General features: G+C 42.9%; 1 protein-coding gene across 1 annotated transcript in view; it reads left to right on the forward strand.

The window, feature by feature from the left end:
• WTIP (WT1 interacting protein) overlaps positions 1–15231 on the forward strand; it is an 82841-nt gene that overhangs the window by 18779 nt on the left and 48831 nt on the right. The window contains exon 2 of the mRNA XM_054840660.1: positions 11578–11679. Within this exon, the coding sequence (XP_054696635.1) occupies positions 11578–11679 (102 nt within the window). The remainder of the gene's footprint in view (positions 1–11577; positions 11680–15231) is intronic.

A 15231-nucleotide genomic window follows, 5' to 3' on the forward strand; every position in this document is an offset into this window, starting at 1 on the left:
CACTGCCATTGCACATGGGTTTTCCACCAGCCTCTGTAACGATGGATGAACAGACAGCACAATTGGGAAAAGGCTTACCTCTCTTTATTGTGCCTCTGTGTTTTGCTGAGTATTTTAATTAAAACTGGACAGAGGAAAATTTTTCACACTGTTTCCAATTTTTAGTGATTTCACCTGCTGTTGAAAATTGCATCAAGGTATAACACTAAAGGGATGATGTAAAGAGGAATGAATGCTCCTTTTAGCTGCTGTGAATAGAGGCTGCTCATCAATTAAGTGTTGACTTTATGATAAGATTACATGTTTCTGTTATTTTTTTAGCTGGTCCTTTAAGACATAAATTAACTAATGTTTTACCACTTCATGTAACCTTTCAAAATGGAGAAGGGAGCTTTGGCTGATAAATTGCATAAGATCACATTTACTTGGAGATGTTTAATGTAACTAACAAAGTGGAAAATTACCTTCCTAACCCATCAGTCTTTTCTATCTGCTCACTCTTCCACTGATTTCACAGTTCTTGAGTTTTCTTTCTAAACTGTGCTTTAGTTGTATTTTTGTAAGTGTTGCTAAAAATTTAGTTGTAGCTCCTTTTCTGTCTGATGACTGTGGGTGGTGGAGCTGATCAGTTCTTGCTAAATGATTGATGTCTGGGTGGTAGGACACTTGACTGGGTGGTGGGGTGTCACATGTGGGAGAGGAGAGCATTTTGCCTCTTGTTCATCACTTTGACTTGAGTCTGGCATCCAGCTCCACAAAAAACAGAGTCCATCTTCCAAAATTCAGTTTAAAAAGAGGATGCCTTGCTGTCTTGGCATGGAGATGGTGAGCAGGGTGGGTGTGGAAAAGGCACCCTGTCCCTAGTTCTGGGAACAGGCCTGCTGTGATGCATGGTCGGGTCCTGCAGCGCTGAAGGCAGCTGCTGGCATCTCTCTTGTATGAAGACAAGATTTGTTAGGCACTGGAGTTCCAGTGCCAGGGGTACACACAGTGATAATTTCAAAAGATAAATACTTTCTCCTCTCAAGCAAATAGCGTTTGACGTTAGCTATTGAGGCCACAGTATATTTCACTGTTTGCATCTTAGTGCCAAGTGCTATTGCAGGACACATGTTCTTTAATAGGAGCAGCTTAGCACTTTGGTTAAGTGGTTGCAGGCCTCTCTGTAGAGGTTATGGGCCAAGGGTTTGGCTGCAGGTGCAGTGGGCAGGTTGTGAAAAGAGCAGGTGATGCCAAAACCCAATTATAGTTGGGGGTTGTCACCTTTGCCAAGTCCTTTCTGAGGTAACTCACTGATCAGTCTTTCATGTTTTTTCCTCTGTACCCATCTTTTGCAGAGGAGCCAGGCGCTTCTACCATTGGTCTGTCTGTGAGAATATGAAAGGTGGGTTACAAAAACCCAGGTGTGTTTCTAGGCATGCTATCTGCTAACTCCGGATGATGGTTTATCGCTAGCTAGGAAACAATGCATAACTGAGTGCATAGTCAGTGCATAGTTGAATGCTATGATCGTGCTCGTTTTCATCTGAGAAAATTAGCTCTATTTTTTTTTTCTGGTTTTCTGGCCTTTTATACCTACTTTGCTCTCATTTTGTGTCAAGATAAGTGAGACAGGGACAAAGCAGGGGAGAGGGATAGTCCTGAGTGTGATATTTGTGCATTTCTGAATCATTCATCGATACTAATTGGATATGGATGAAGTGCATGTTCACATTTCTGTTGAGTTAGCCAGACAGACCACATACCCCAGAATTCACGCCAGCTGCTGGAGAGCAGGCTGTTACCTGATCCAGAACTGACAATACCTGATCCGGCAAAAAGTCAAAGCAATCCAGGCAGACGATACCTGACCCAGCAGAAATCCTGCCAATACAAAGTTAACCATAGTATTTCACAATATGTGGCATCTTTTTATATGGCACTAAGAGCTGTGAAGCTGGCTTTATTCAGTCACTGGAACATGACCTCATCTACTGCAGTGCTACTGCCCATCTCAGTGGAAGGACTGCTACTGAGCGAAGTGAGATCTGCCTGTTCCTACTGGTCTGAGTGGTGTTGGCTGGCTACAGCTGCCTTAGAGTGCAAGTTGCTGAAGGTGAAAATGGAGCTCAGGTCCTTTCGTGGCTCTGCGAAGCTCAGAGTTATCCTCTTGTAAGAGTCATTGCAGGCAGGAATCTGTCTAAAGCGTGGAACAGCCACCACTTACCTGCCTTAGGTCTGCAGCAGAGAGCAGCCGAACACTGCCCAGGTCTGTAGAAGCCTCATTTTGCTGTGGAAGTTGGCAGTGTATTGATTTTCTGATTTTTCACTTTTTTTTTTCCCCCTCTGGTTGGATCCATAGGAAGGAAATGAGCCTATATATATAGCATGTGGTGTTACTGTTTCCCGGAGGTGGAGGAGGCAAAATTAGAATATCCTGTTTACATGTCGTTAGTGCTGTATTTGACCAGCTGTCCCAAGGGTTTTCAGCTTGTTACATCAGGACAGGCTTTTCTTAGGGTCTGAGAGTCTTCCTGTCTTGCTGGAGTAGGGGAGTGTGGCTGTTTGCACTAGCACTGAGCACCTCTATTGATTGGGCCTTACAGCTGCAGAGGAGACTGGGTTTTTCACTGTAGGCGAGGCAGGGAAAGTGAGGCTTGCCAGGATAGGTATTTTAGAACTAAAATCTTTCATGAGCTGAAGGCGGGAGAAAGTGGCAAATGACTTTGCATGCTTTTAAGGAAACCTATTTATACTTCTGGCAATGATAAAGAACCTCCATGTGGCAGGTGAGACCTAGTGAGGCAGTGTTGGTGGCACCTTTGCGGGGTAGGTGGTGGAAATGTGGGGCTTGGGTACTGCTTGTGGAAGGAGCTGCTGAATTTATAACCAAATGTGTTTATGTAATGCCATGCCTTTTCCAGACTGTCATGCTCATTCTGGAAATAGACTATTATCTAAGAAAATAGAAAAGTGCACCTGGAAACTTTTAGACTAGTCTCCTTGTTTAATCATGAACCCACTTTAAATGTGTCAAGGAAGGCAGCTGTAATATATGACCTATTTCTGCCATATATTAAAGTGATGAATCATATGTGCAATATCAGGAGAATATAATGAAAAGTCTCTCCAACTTGATGTCTGTGCAGCTGATGTTTTCAGGTCTGACGTGCTGTGGAGTTCAGGGTATTTGATCTGCATTGTTGGTGCTTCCAGTATCACTGTTGTTACCTGGCTGCACAGATTTTTCCAAGCTGAAGGATTTAAATGGATTCTGTCTTTTCCGTGTCACCTCAGAAGGTTTAACTGTCTTTTCTCTGAAGACCACACAGTAGTCAGTGGCTTCCATTTCATATAGAAAAGAGCCAAGACACAGAAACTAAATGGTTTGCTAAAGACAACTAAGAAAGTAAAAACTGGGAAAGGGGGCTGGTATAGTAGAGTTGCTGGCTGGTTCTGTACTGTGATGACTGTCATTTATATAGGAAAAACTGCCATGTGTAGATAGATATGTTGTTATTAATGTTGTGGTATCAGTAAGCACAAAGGAAAGGTGATGAAAATACAAGCTTTAAGTATTTTGTTTATTGTTTATTTACTGTAATGAAACTGTCTTGATGTCTGTAAACCTGCTACTGCAAACAGCTTAAATAAAACTTAGCAGGTCCACATTCTGACCTGCATTATGCCAGAGTAATATGCATTATGCCAAAGTAATGATGTGGACAAGCATCTTATCCTGGAGCTCAGATGATCTCTAGCTGGTGCAACCAGCTAAATGAACTTGTAGAAATTAAAGTATGGATAGAAACTGCAGTATCCATGTTAATTAAAACACAAATGTTTGTGTGAATGCATTTGCAACCTGAATATTATTTTTTGAGAAATCTCCTCTATCACCATGTGTGGATTTCCACTTCTGTTGCCCATTACATTGCGGTATGTAGTGTGAAGGTCTGCTCTCTTCTTAAATCAGTGTGAATACACAGCTGGGCTGAATGCCTCTTTTGCCCTACACCAGCTTCCTAACAAGAAATTTGCCCAGGAGCACTGGGGAGCTTTGGATATTGGTATTGGATTTTTCTGGACTGAAACTACAACCTGCAGGAGCACCACTCACTTCTGCTGTGTGATCTATGTGTGTGTGTCTGTTGGGCTTGCATGGCAACTCTGGATGTAGTGGTGTGTCCTCCTCTGCCAGCAGTCGTACAAGCTGAAGCTTTTGTTGGCCCTAGCCTGTCTTTACCTGATTGCTACTGCCACTGTGCTAGGAACTTTGCACTCCTCAAATAAGCTGAATTATATGTGTGATTGCACTCATTATGTTGCAGGCAAAACAAGTGTGGTTTGAGCTGAGAGGCTTTGTTGATGTGGTCCCTTTGGGCTGTAAGAGGATGCATGTCCACAGTGAGACACTCAGATGTTCAGCAGTGGAGGGGCAGTAGGACAGGGAAGGGACTTAACAGACACTTTTCCCTCAGAGTCATTAATTCCCAGTGGTGTTCTCCTTTACCTCCCCCCAGCTGTATGTGTCCCCTTGCTTTGCTAATCCCAGTAATCACAAGGTACTTAGAGAAGCAGGATTTTCTTCTTTTTTTTTTTTTTTTTGGTGAATAATTAAATTACTCAAGTTATTTGCAAGTCCCCTTGTGCTGTGGTTGTCAACTTGAGCATGAAGTTTGAGCAGTCAGCTGAGCTCTGAATCACAGACAAAGCAACCTAAAGCGGCACAGACGATAGAGCAGCCACGAGAACTACTCGGTCTTCCAGTTCATTGCCTCAGTAGCAAAAGATCTTTCTATAAATGCCAAGTGAGAAGTATAAATCATCCTGGAACTGCCATGCACTAAATCAAGAAGCAGAGAAATGAATGAATATTTGTAAACCAAGTGTCAGTGTAACTAAAACACTGCAGAACAATAGGCCTGTGATATGCCTTGTGCCGTCGGGAGGCTCCGTGGCAGAGTTGGAGATCCACACAAAGGGACGTTAGGCAGAGGCATGCCGGCTGTGGCCGAGGCAGATGAACTCTGTGCAGATAGTGTCAGTAATTTCATGGTTCAGAGCAGTAATTTCACATACTGTATGAAGCAATAAGCATTTGCTGTGCTAGCTTCAGGCTTTCACTGTGCGACTGGATGGTTCTACTTGAACAGTAACAAAAGCCTTCCAGTTTCCAACAGCTGCTAATCAGGGCTGATACCGGCTCCCATGACATCTCCCACTCTGCAGTGCTGACCTAGAGGTGCTGTGATTTAAATCACCAGCACAGACATGCCCTGGGCTCATAGCTGCTAAAATACAAAGTTGGAAGGGTGGTGTTTGAGAGTTGTTTCTACAGCCTTCGACGTTCTCAAACTCTTGCCCATCACTTCACCCTACATGTGAAACTCGGAAAAGTTTCTGACAAAACAGAACAGCCAATGTATTTACTGAAGCAAGTAGGAATAGGCTGAGGCTGAGCCCTGCTGACCTGCTGGCAGGGCTAATCCCTCAGGCAGGTAAAGCTCAGCGCCCATGTCCTGATCAGCACTGTCATTCCTGGAACTGGTCCTAGCGCCTCCCTTCCTGGCCATGATCTCTCTCAGTAACTTTGTCCTACATGAGCCACAGCCTCATTAAGCAATAGGCAGAGTGGAGGTAATGAAAGTTATTCTAGGAGCTGGAGATAGAGCTTGCTTCTACAGAACTTCCAGTGAATGTGAATTTCACTGTATTTGTAACAGAAATTAATCTCAAACTTTGTTTTTTCTGAGTAAGTTCTACACATGCATCTCTCATGCTCCAAGCCTGTATATTAATTGAGTAAAGCCTCCTGTAGGAGGCAGATGCTGAAGTGATGGAGATCTTTTAAAGTCAGCAGATGTATATCTCAAGGGCCTAAGTAATTTATTGGTGGGGTTTTTACCTTCTTTCCTTGAGGAGGAAAGCAAGGTTGGGGGCAATCTCAATGAGGTTTAACAGTGACAGTAAAAGGTTTCCTGGTCCACAGCCTACTTTGTCTTGCTTTGCTTAAGCTGTGATTTTTGTTGGGTGTTGGTGCACATCTTCCTCCAGTTTAACCTACTCCAACCTTCAGCACAGTTGCTGTAGGGAGCATGTGGGTACTTGCAAGCCGGAGTTGTGTTACTGGATGGTGTCAGGTCCCTCCCGGCTGTGGGGGGGAGCTTAAAATGTTTACCTGAGCGTTTCCCACCTTAGTCTGTCATTTTCAACCTTAATTCAAGTTGTGGTGTCTTCTGATCTTCCCCTGGGGGAAAGGGCAGTTCTGATAGCTTACCCAGGCAGTCCCTCCATTGTTCCTACCATAACATAAATTAGGCCAGGTCTTCATGCAATTGTTATGTTGCTGCTGAGCGTGCCCAGGAAGTATGTATTTATTTATTTATAACTTGTACATACCAGATTTTATTTTATGTTGGGTATTCAAGCCTTGGTACGTTTGCCAGGCATCTGCCAGGTGACAAAGTCCTCCAGCAAGAGCCCCGTGGTGGTGAGGGCTGGGAGGGTTTCCCAGGCTGCCCCCTTGCTCCTGCCCAGCTGCTGGGAAGAGGCTCTGCCCCGTGCAGGTGCCTTGTTTCTTCTGCCTGCCTCTGACTGGGAGATGACGTGTGTGTTGAAGATCCCTCCTCCTGTGTTTGTTGGAAGGAAAGGGAGCGTTTTTCTTGCCTGAGGTCACCTCTCATCTGAGCTGCAGCAGTCCAGGATGTCTGCACAGTAGCTGCCGTTAGCTCAGGCAGGTACTGCTGCAGCAGTGGCACAGCTGTCGAGGCTTGGGGCAGCTCTGATATTTCACTGTTTACCTACCTTCCTAGCAGAATTTTTTTTTTAAAGGTAGTAGCAACACCCTGTGTAAAACCTGCCCAGGCGTGAGATCACTGGCTGCAGGCACTGCAGCCCATGTGGGAACACCTCCTGTTGCCAGGGACATCTATGGGTGTCTGGCACAGTCCCTCCACAGCCCCCCTGCTCTTGCAGCTGGCCCCTGTTGCCACAATTTGATTTCTTGAGCTGAGTTAAGGCTTCCCCCCTCCTTTGTTCTTCCTGCTTCATGGCTGTAGATTTTCATTTCCCTGCCCCTGCACCTTGCCTAGGCCCCAGCTGTGGAAAAGCTTGTTGTGGACTTAGGTAGAGGTGGTCTTTTCCTGTCCGAGAGAAGAAAAGGGGATTTTGCAGTAGCCCAGTGTGATGTTCACCCGCCCTTTTCCTAGCACTGCAGCATGAACAGAACTGCAGAGGCAGGGAGGGAGTCATCTGTGCCATGTGTTAGTTGTTAATTTTAGCTTTACCATAACTCTTGACGACAGGGCTTGGTTGTTTCCTACTGTAGGCAGCATGTAGCGGTTATCATGGAGATACGGTGTGGCTGTAAGATAGTAAAGCTGCAGCTCATCCCTGAGCCATGGCGTGCTGTCAAGGAGTGCGATAGCCAGATTCTCTCACACAGCTGCTGTGTACTGAAGTTGAGAGGCCATATGGTACCATTTTTCTTGCATTTGTGCTAAACCCTTGACTTCAGGTTAAGTGAGAATGGCATTAGGCGCAGGCTGAGTTCCACATGTCTGAGGACAAAGCTTGGCCAAAAGGTGATTATATATTTGCCATTATACATATTCCATTTAACCTTTGCCTATTGCCTTTTTCCCAATTCTTGAGTACCTGATGAAGTCCGTGTGGAGTCCCAGTCCGTACTGGCATGGTCAAAATAGCATCCCAGGATTCGATGTACAGGTCCCAAACTTAACTTCTTCTAATGCTTAGGCTATGACAGGGAACTCCTACAAGTAGATTATAGCAGACTGAAGAAAAATCCTGTAGCTTTAATGTCGTCTTTAGGTTGTTGCTGATATCTTTGCTTGTTGAAATGCGTTGCATTTGGTCTCTTGAGTCTGGAGTGAAACAATTCACTCACATCAGAAAATACTTGTCTTATTTTCTCCTGGTGCTGATATTAGCATTTCGCTAATGCATGAGTTAGCCAGAGAGCATCATGCTTTTGACGGCTGTGTTGCCGTACAGTGCTGGAGGCTTGCCTGGTTGTGTCCAGAGATGTTCTTCTGACTGACAGGGTCAAGCTCAGTGAAGTGAACTTATTAAAGGTGTGGAGAGCACTGGCAATGTGCTGTAGCTAACTGCAGCAGGGAGCCTCTGGGAGCTCCTTCTCTTTCTAGCATCATTTTTGTTGGTGGTCTTTTGCTGTGGTCCACAGAGTGCATTTCTTCAGTCTCTCATGTTTGGTTAAACGCTATGTGAGGATGCAAACATCTCTTCACCACAGCAAAGGAATGTTGTGCTTCCACTCAGCCAACCTTTATGCAAACTTTGGGTAAATGCAACATCTTACAACATCTTTTTCTAGCTAAAGAGAGACACCAGATCTGTAGGAGAGCTGATGACCTGGGTGGAAATGCAACAGTTGATGTGTTAAAGAACTGGAGGCACAGTTGCCTGCTTAGAATAGAGGTGTCGGGAGGGGTGAGGAATGGTATAAAGGTTGAAGCAGTTGATCTGAAGTCTTTTCAAGTGAAGTGTCAGAAACAAGACATGCTTGCTCTCTAACAGAACATTCTTCATAGGTGGTTTAACAAGCTTTGGAATTAAATCTGGAAAAAAAGTGATGTAGCTGTTAGGTCAAGGCTTTCACAAGCTTGCGGTATAAAGTCTGGGCTGTGACTGGTGGAAAACAGCCATGTAATCAGTGCTTTTCCTAGGCAGTTATGAGCTCACACTATACTCACACCACAGCTGCATATGTATTTTCCAAAATACACTTTTGGAATTATACATGCATTTTTTTAGTATGCTAATCGTCTCTGTGGTCATTCATTCCTGGAGTTAATGACTAGTCTCTTAGAGAAAACAAGTTAACAAACTGACAACTGCTCATAACAAATCACTTGCTGGAGAGGCCAATGTAAGTTTAACATCCGCAATAAATCCTTCTTTTGCTTCTGATGGTTCAGTGGAGCAATAGCAAAGAAATGAGGCAATAACTTCATTTATCAAAGCAGTTCATGGCTGTAGTAGATTTGTGCATGAGAGCTCAGACAGAAATGCCAGAGAATTGCAGACTGGATTTCTGCTCTTCTTTGAGTAATATTAAATGTAAATAGGAGAAGGTAGATCTCTCAGTGTATAGACAGACTATCAATAGCTGCCAGTCCCGGGTATGTGGTTGGCATGAGAAGATGGGCAAGAAAGGTGCAGATAGCTGGGGAGCTCTGAACAGGCTTTCTTCTGGCTCCACTGCCAAGAGCAAACTGAAACGTCATACCAAGACCTGACGCTGAAGTAACAGATTGCTTATTTCTGGTGTGATCCCTGTGTTCTCTGCTGTGCATGCAACCCCTCCTGGCCTTGGGGCAGGGTTATTGCAGAGGTCATGGAATGTGATGAGACAGAGCAGGTTTGTGGATGCTGTGCTGCTGCTGCTGCTGGGAGTAATTCCCACAGCTGCTGGCTGATGGGATGTCTTCTCGGATCATGCTGTTGACAGTAATCAATAACCATCTTTCATCAGCAGTTACCCATTAACTCCTGGCAAATAGCAGACCTTTTTCATAACCTTTGGTTACAAATAAATAAATAGACGTAACAGCCTTGGATAAGGCAATAAATGTTCTGAAATTCCCATTTCCTGTATTGGAGCTGAGCTAGTCTAAGGACTAGCATTTTCTTAACACTTTGTTTGCAATGAACTGATGGATCTAGCTCGCAGCTAGTTTGTATTGCAGGTTTAGCTTTGGGACATTGGTATTTGATAATACTAAAGTTACAGTTCCTGCTTTACTGAAACACTGAAATCAGGTTTAAGCTTTTATAAAAAAATATAATCTATTATTAATTTATTGTTTTTTTAAAATTGTTTCATTTGACAAATGTGCTCACCGTCCAAAATGTGCCAGGATATTGAGCTAGTTGAACAAAAGGCTAATCTCTCTTCATGCTTTGAAGGAGTTAAAGGTATAAACACCAAGAAGCCCATGATTTAATGAAAGGTCTTTCCACTTTAGTATTTGAATTAGTAACATAGGAAGATTCTTTTCTTAGGCCAGTTCATATACTGGGAGCGAATAAAAGCGAAACCTATGGAAACTGAACTGAGACACCAAACGCTTTAGTAGCTTAACTTTTGTTCTTTCTGCCATTAAAGTTTCTACCAGTTCATAATATGCTAATTTTCTCCTGAGCAGCTTGCATTTGTATTTTCTGTGTTTGTGTGTATAAAATGTTTACAGCACAGCAGGGGAGAATTCTGGATGATTAAACCCTAATTTTGTAGTTATCGAGTTCCTAGACTCTTAAGTATACTAGCAGTTTTGTTGATGCTACTGATTAATGCTAAGCTTGTTTGTGCATTTGTAGAAATAGGGCCTCAAACAGCACATAGAGCACAGCAGCTTCATTACAGAATTGTGTATATGTTTTCTACTGTAGTGTTTTCAAAATCACACAGCCTTCTCTTGAGATGTCCTGTCCTCCTACAATTGAATAGAGACCAATAGACATCTCAGAAAAACTGAGAATCAATTGTCCTGAGTATGCAATAGAAGGGCATGGATTCTGCAGCATTTCTTTTCCTTTTCATGGGGATACAGAAGCAACATGATTCTTGAATTATCTCCCTGCCTTGGTTTGAATTTAGAGAGGTTATGCACAGATAGAAATAAATGCATAGGCAAAAGACTCTTAAAGCTATAACTATGAGGAAAAAACATCTTTAAAAAACCCCAGCACCCTCTTTGTAGAGCTTACTGAAATCATGACCTTTCCTGTGAGCCTGCTGTGTGTGGAGCTAACCGCTGACTTTGCCAGTGCTACATTGGCTCTTTGTATTTTGGTCTCCTGTGGAATTCATGGGAGTCATCCCTGGCATCACTGAGAGCAGGCTTGGGCAGTGAAGGTGAATTTCTGACTCCACTGAAGCAAAACTACCAGCCAGATTTTTTGCCCTTAGACCATAAGGAAGGTAGAAGCCTTGCTCTTCTGTTTTTTAAGGTGCCAAGTTATGTTTATGAGGTTACATACTGCTATTCATGGGAAGTTAAACTATTATTAAATGTGACTGACAGATCCATTCTCCCAGTACTGCATGGCTTCCACCGTGGACCAACGCTGTTGAAGTTGCATTGCTGGAGAGGGGCAAAGAGAAGTCTCTTGGGTTTGGACTTCTTGTTGTTTTATTAGTGATTATTGAACGTAATGTGGTGGAGCACACAGCTGTGAAGGTGAAATTATTTACTGGGCAAATGGAGTTATTTCCAGGGAATGTGCAGATTTTCTGTCCACTCTTGCTGCATCTGCCTCCTTTGGATTTCTGTCTTTAGCCAGCCTCAGTGTCCGTGCATTGAAACACCAGCAGAGGCTTCCCTGCTGTGTCCCCCTGTGTCCCCGTCCCCTTTTATTTTGGGTTAATTTCCATGCATTTGTTTCACTCAAGTTGCCTGTTGCTGTCTTGGGTACTTGAATCTATTCAGAGTGAGGAGCTCATTGATTTAGGGCCTGATGGGGATTTCGTGAATGTTATGAATCAACAGCCTGGAGCTGTTTTTAGGAGCTGCAGAGGATTCTAACTTTCATTCTCTTTCTGCTTTGTAGGTATTTGTATAAAATGTGGAAAAGGTGTGTATGGAGCGAGCCAGGCTTGCCAAGCAATGGGTAACCTCTATCATACCAACTGCTTCACATGCTGCTCTTGTGGTAAGTCATATCTACTATAGCCTTATTAAGTGGCTTCCTTTTGTAATGTATGTTCCTTTATCAACCAGTGTACAAAGTGAGACCTAATCTTGCCTGCTTCCTGAGGCAAAATTCCCATGCAAGACTCCAGCTTTGAAAGTTGTTTTTTATTTGCCATCTGTAAGTGTTCAATGGTGTTTCTTAAGCAACAGCCCAGAAAAGTAGCATTTGGTTGTTTTAAGGGCTGCATTTACAAAACAGCTTCAACCTGGCTGTTAAAAGTACTACATACTTTAAACCACTTGAGTTTATGGAACTGTAATGTGTGCTTATCATTTTTACAGAAAAACAATAAAAGTTGTGCAGCCAAAACCATATTTTCCCTCAGTTTCTATTTGCAAATGCAACTCTAGTCAAGCATGCATATTTGTCATTTTTGTATATACATTATACTCAAAATTTGTTCTCCTGTGTTTGAATACGATAAGAACAAATAGAAATTGCATGTTGAAACTTAAGCTATTACAATGTTTTATTTTTGTGGAGGAAAACTTGCAGGTAAATCACTGCTGCCTCCTTGCTGTTCTCAGGACCTTTTTAGGTTTCTCTTTTAATCTGAACTTATTGAAAGTGATGCATTCTGTATGTGATTTGAGGAAGTCATGGCTTTCCCAGGGGAAACAGGACGTGGAAAATTCAGGGCAGCATTTTCAGAAGTGTTTGCCTGAAGTCAAGCATTGTGAACTTAAGTTGGAAACTTTCTTGCTGTCTTGTAACTGCTGAGAGCTCACAAATTCCCACCAAGTTCAAGGGAAGGATGACAGCTCAGTTTTCAGGAATCAGGTAATTTTTCTTGATGCACCCGCACTTTTATTTATGTTCCTAATATATGAAAATATTTGCCTGGATGTTGAAGATCTTGTTGCGATGCATATACACAGCAAAAGACTTACTCTGAGCAGAGTATGCTGAGCGTAAATTGTTTATAAAAAGGATTAATTAAGGATTAGAAAAAGAGTAAAAGATTATTGGCATAGAACCAAAGAAGTTGATAAGGAAAAGACCGTTGTAAAGTTCACTTGTGAAAGGAGAAGTTTTGTATTTTCTCCTGAGATTTGTACAGGTAAATATTGGTTTAAAGAAACCTATAACCTGAATGTAGAATTTAGTGACCTTTATTAATGACTCTGGACCATTACCAGGTTCTAGAATAAACTCATCTCAAACCTTCAGGGATTACTTTTGACTTTGCTCAAGTCTGACAATGAATGAGTAGCTATTTTGTTGGCTCCCAAAGTGAACAGCATCCTGCTTAGCAGAGGATTACAAAATTTGATATCGGATAATATCTATCCACTCATCGCCAACATTAACCTAATTGCATGGGTGAATTCCAGCTTCCTCTCTGGGGCAACTGTGGAGGTTTTTTTAAGTAGTCAGGATTCGTGTTTGTTACCACAGAGGTCTGTACACAGGTCACTCTGTTCCTCAGAAGAATGTATAAGGGCCAAGGAATGTATTTTAACAGCAAAATACAAACCCAACTTAATTATTCAAAAGCACAACAAGCTTTTCTGACTGTCCTGGCGAGGTGTGTGGGGCCAGTGTACATCTACCACAGGGCAGCTTGAGACATGTCTGTTGGGAGCGTAGTTTTGCCCCACCCCACAGTGCCAGTGGAATTTCGTGATTCACACGGCTTTCTGTGAGTCATACACGTGCACGAGGAAACAGTGCTCCAGGTTGTCTTCTGAGCTTCTTGCTTGCACTGCTCATGGGCTGGAGGGACCAGCTATCATCTGCCAGCAAGAAGGGCTTGGATCTTCTTCTGTCTGCAACCTCTGATATAATCCCATCAAAGGGGGAATGCATGGGGACTTCATTATGTTAGGCACTGAAAAGGTGGATGTGCTGCCAATGTGGCAGTAGTGCCTGAGTGCAGGTAGAAAAACTTGATCAAAGTTTAGGTTCAGCTACATGCAGCTGTGAGTCAAAAGCAGAGCTTTTTCTTCTCAACTCAGCTCTGAAATAGCATCAAAATGAGCATAGCTGGAAAGGAGATGTCACATTAACCTTTGGGTTTCCCACTTTATTTGGGGCTGTGCAGTCCTTGGGAAAAACAGAGTGATTCAGGACTGTGCCAGTAGATTTAGACCTTGGTAATGAGGCTCGCAGATCCCACCTATGGGAATTGCATCCTGGAGTGTGCTGCTGAAAAGGCTTTACAGAACATCTCGTACAAGCAACAAATGCAAACTTCTCATAGTACTGCAGTTTATGAACAGGGAGTTCGTTTTACCTTCAGTGTGACATTAGTGGGACCCAGGTGAGAATTCTGCACTCTAGTTTTGGTGCCCACCTTTAAAGAGATGAGAGAAAACTGAAGAGGGTTCAAAAGGATAGATGATTAAAGGCTGGAGAAAAGCTAATCATGAGAGCCCGATGTATTTTGGGTATCAGAAATGATGGGAGGGACATGTGGCTGGAGCTCATAAATACTTTAACCATAAAATAGCATTAGAAAGTGGTCTCATATGTGCTAGAGACAAACACAAGTGAGATCTTTTCTGGAGGCTGAAATTACACAATTCAAATAGGAAATCAAAGACAGTTTTTATACAATGAGGATGATTAACTGCTGGAATGAAATAGGAAGAGAAGTAGCAGATTCTCTATTCTTTGTTTTCAAAGTAAGACCAAATGTCCCTTTGGAAAGCATTTTTAGCCAAGCTTTTAGATTCAATACATAGGTAACTGGGTGATCATTAATGACCTTTGTTAGGTAAGAGGTCACAGCACACAGACTAATGCTCTTTCTAAGCCTTTGTCAGGAGAGTAGAGAAGTACATTAGTACTCTCTGCCTAAAACAGTTCATATGCAGTAGTTCCTGTGTATACTTAGAAATCTGAGAGAGAGTAAGAGCACAAGCTTGCCATTCTTTTTCCCCTCTTTTTTTCCTAAATAACAAGAATGATCCAAACTCTCCTCCAGCAGTTATCAGTCTCACTTTCAATATAATAGATCTAGAAAATAAAAGGCAGTGACTGGAGAAGAAAAATTCTGTACCTGAAGACATTTGATTGAGATAAGGGCCCAATATTTAACCAGCTACAATTAAAAAAGAAAGAAAAAATATTTCTAACCCTTGGGAAAAGTTGTGGTTTGGAGACCACTTAGGTTGAAATGTGATAATGAGTGATGGAGCCTCCAAGAGCCTTGTCTTAGCACTTGGCAGTATTTTCAGGTCAGCAGAGAAGCAGGAAGACACCCTCAGCAGGAAATACTGCCTGAGTCAGAGTCCTTTCTTAGGCACTTCTTTGAGTCTAAGTTTGGTTTCAGTGCCAAGTGCTATCTGTCAGGGTGCCCTGGTTGAAAAAGGCAGCATGTGGCAGAATGGGCCATCCTGTGCCTGCAAGGGTGGTGTAGAGTGCTTGTCCTAGTGCTGTCCTTTTTGACTCCCACCATTGTATATCACACCATTGCTGGAGGGTATGTGTTGCTTGTAATTAAGAGGAAAACGTAAAATAATGCTCACGGATGCCAACACCTCTGTGAGGACTCCAGCCTTGCTA

Source organism: Grus americana, chromosome 13 (assembly GCF_028858705.1).
Source record: "Grus americana isolate bGruAme1 chromosome 13, bGruAme1.mat, whole genome shotgun sequence".
Classification (NCBI taxonomy): domain Eukaryota; kingdom Metazoa; phylum Chordata; class Aves; order Gruiformes; family Gruidae; genus Grus; species Grus americana.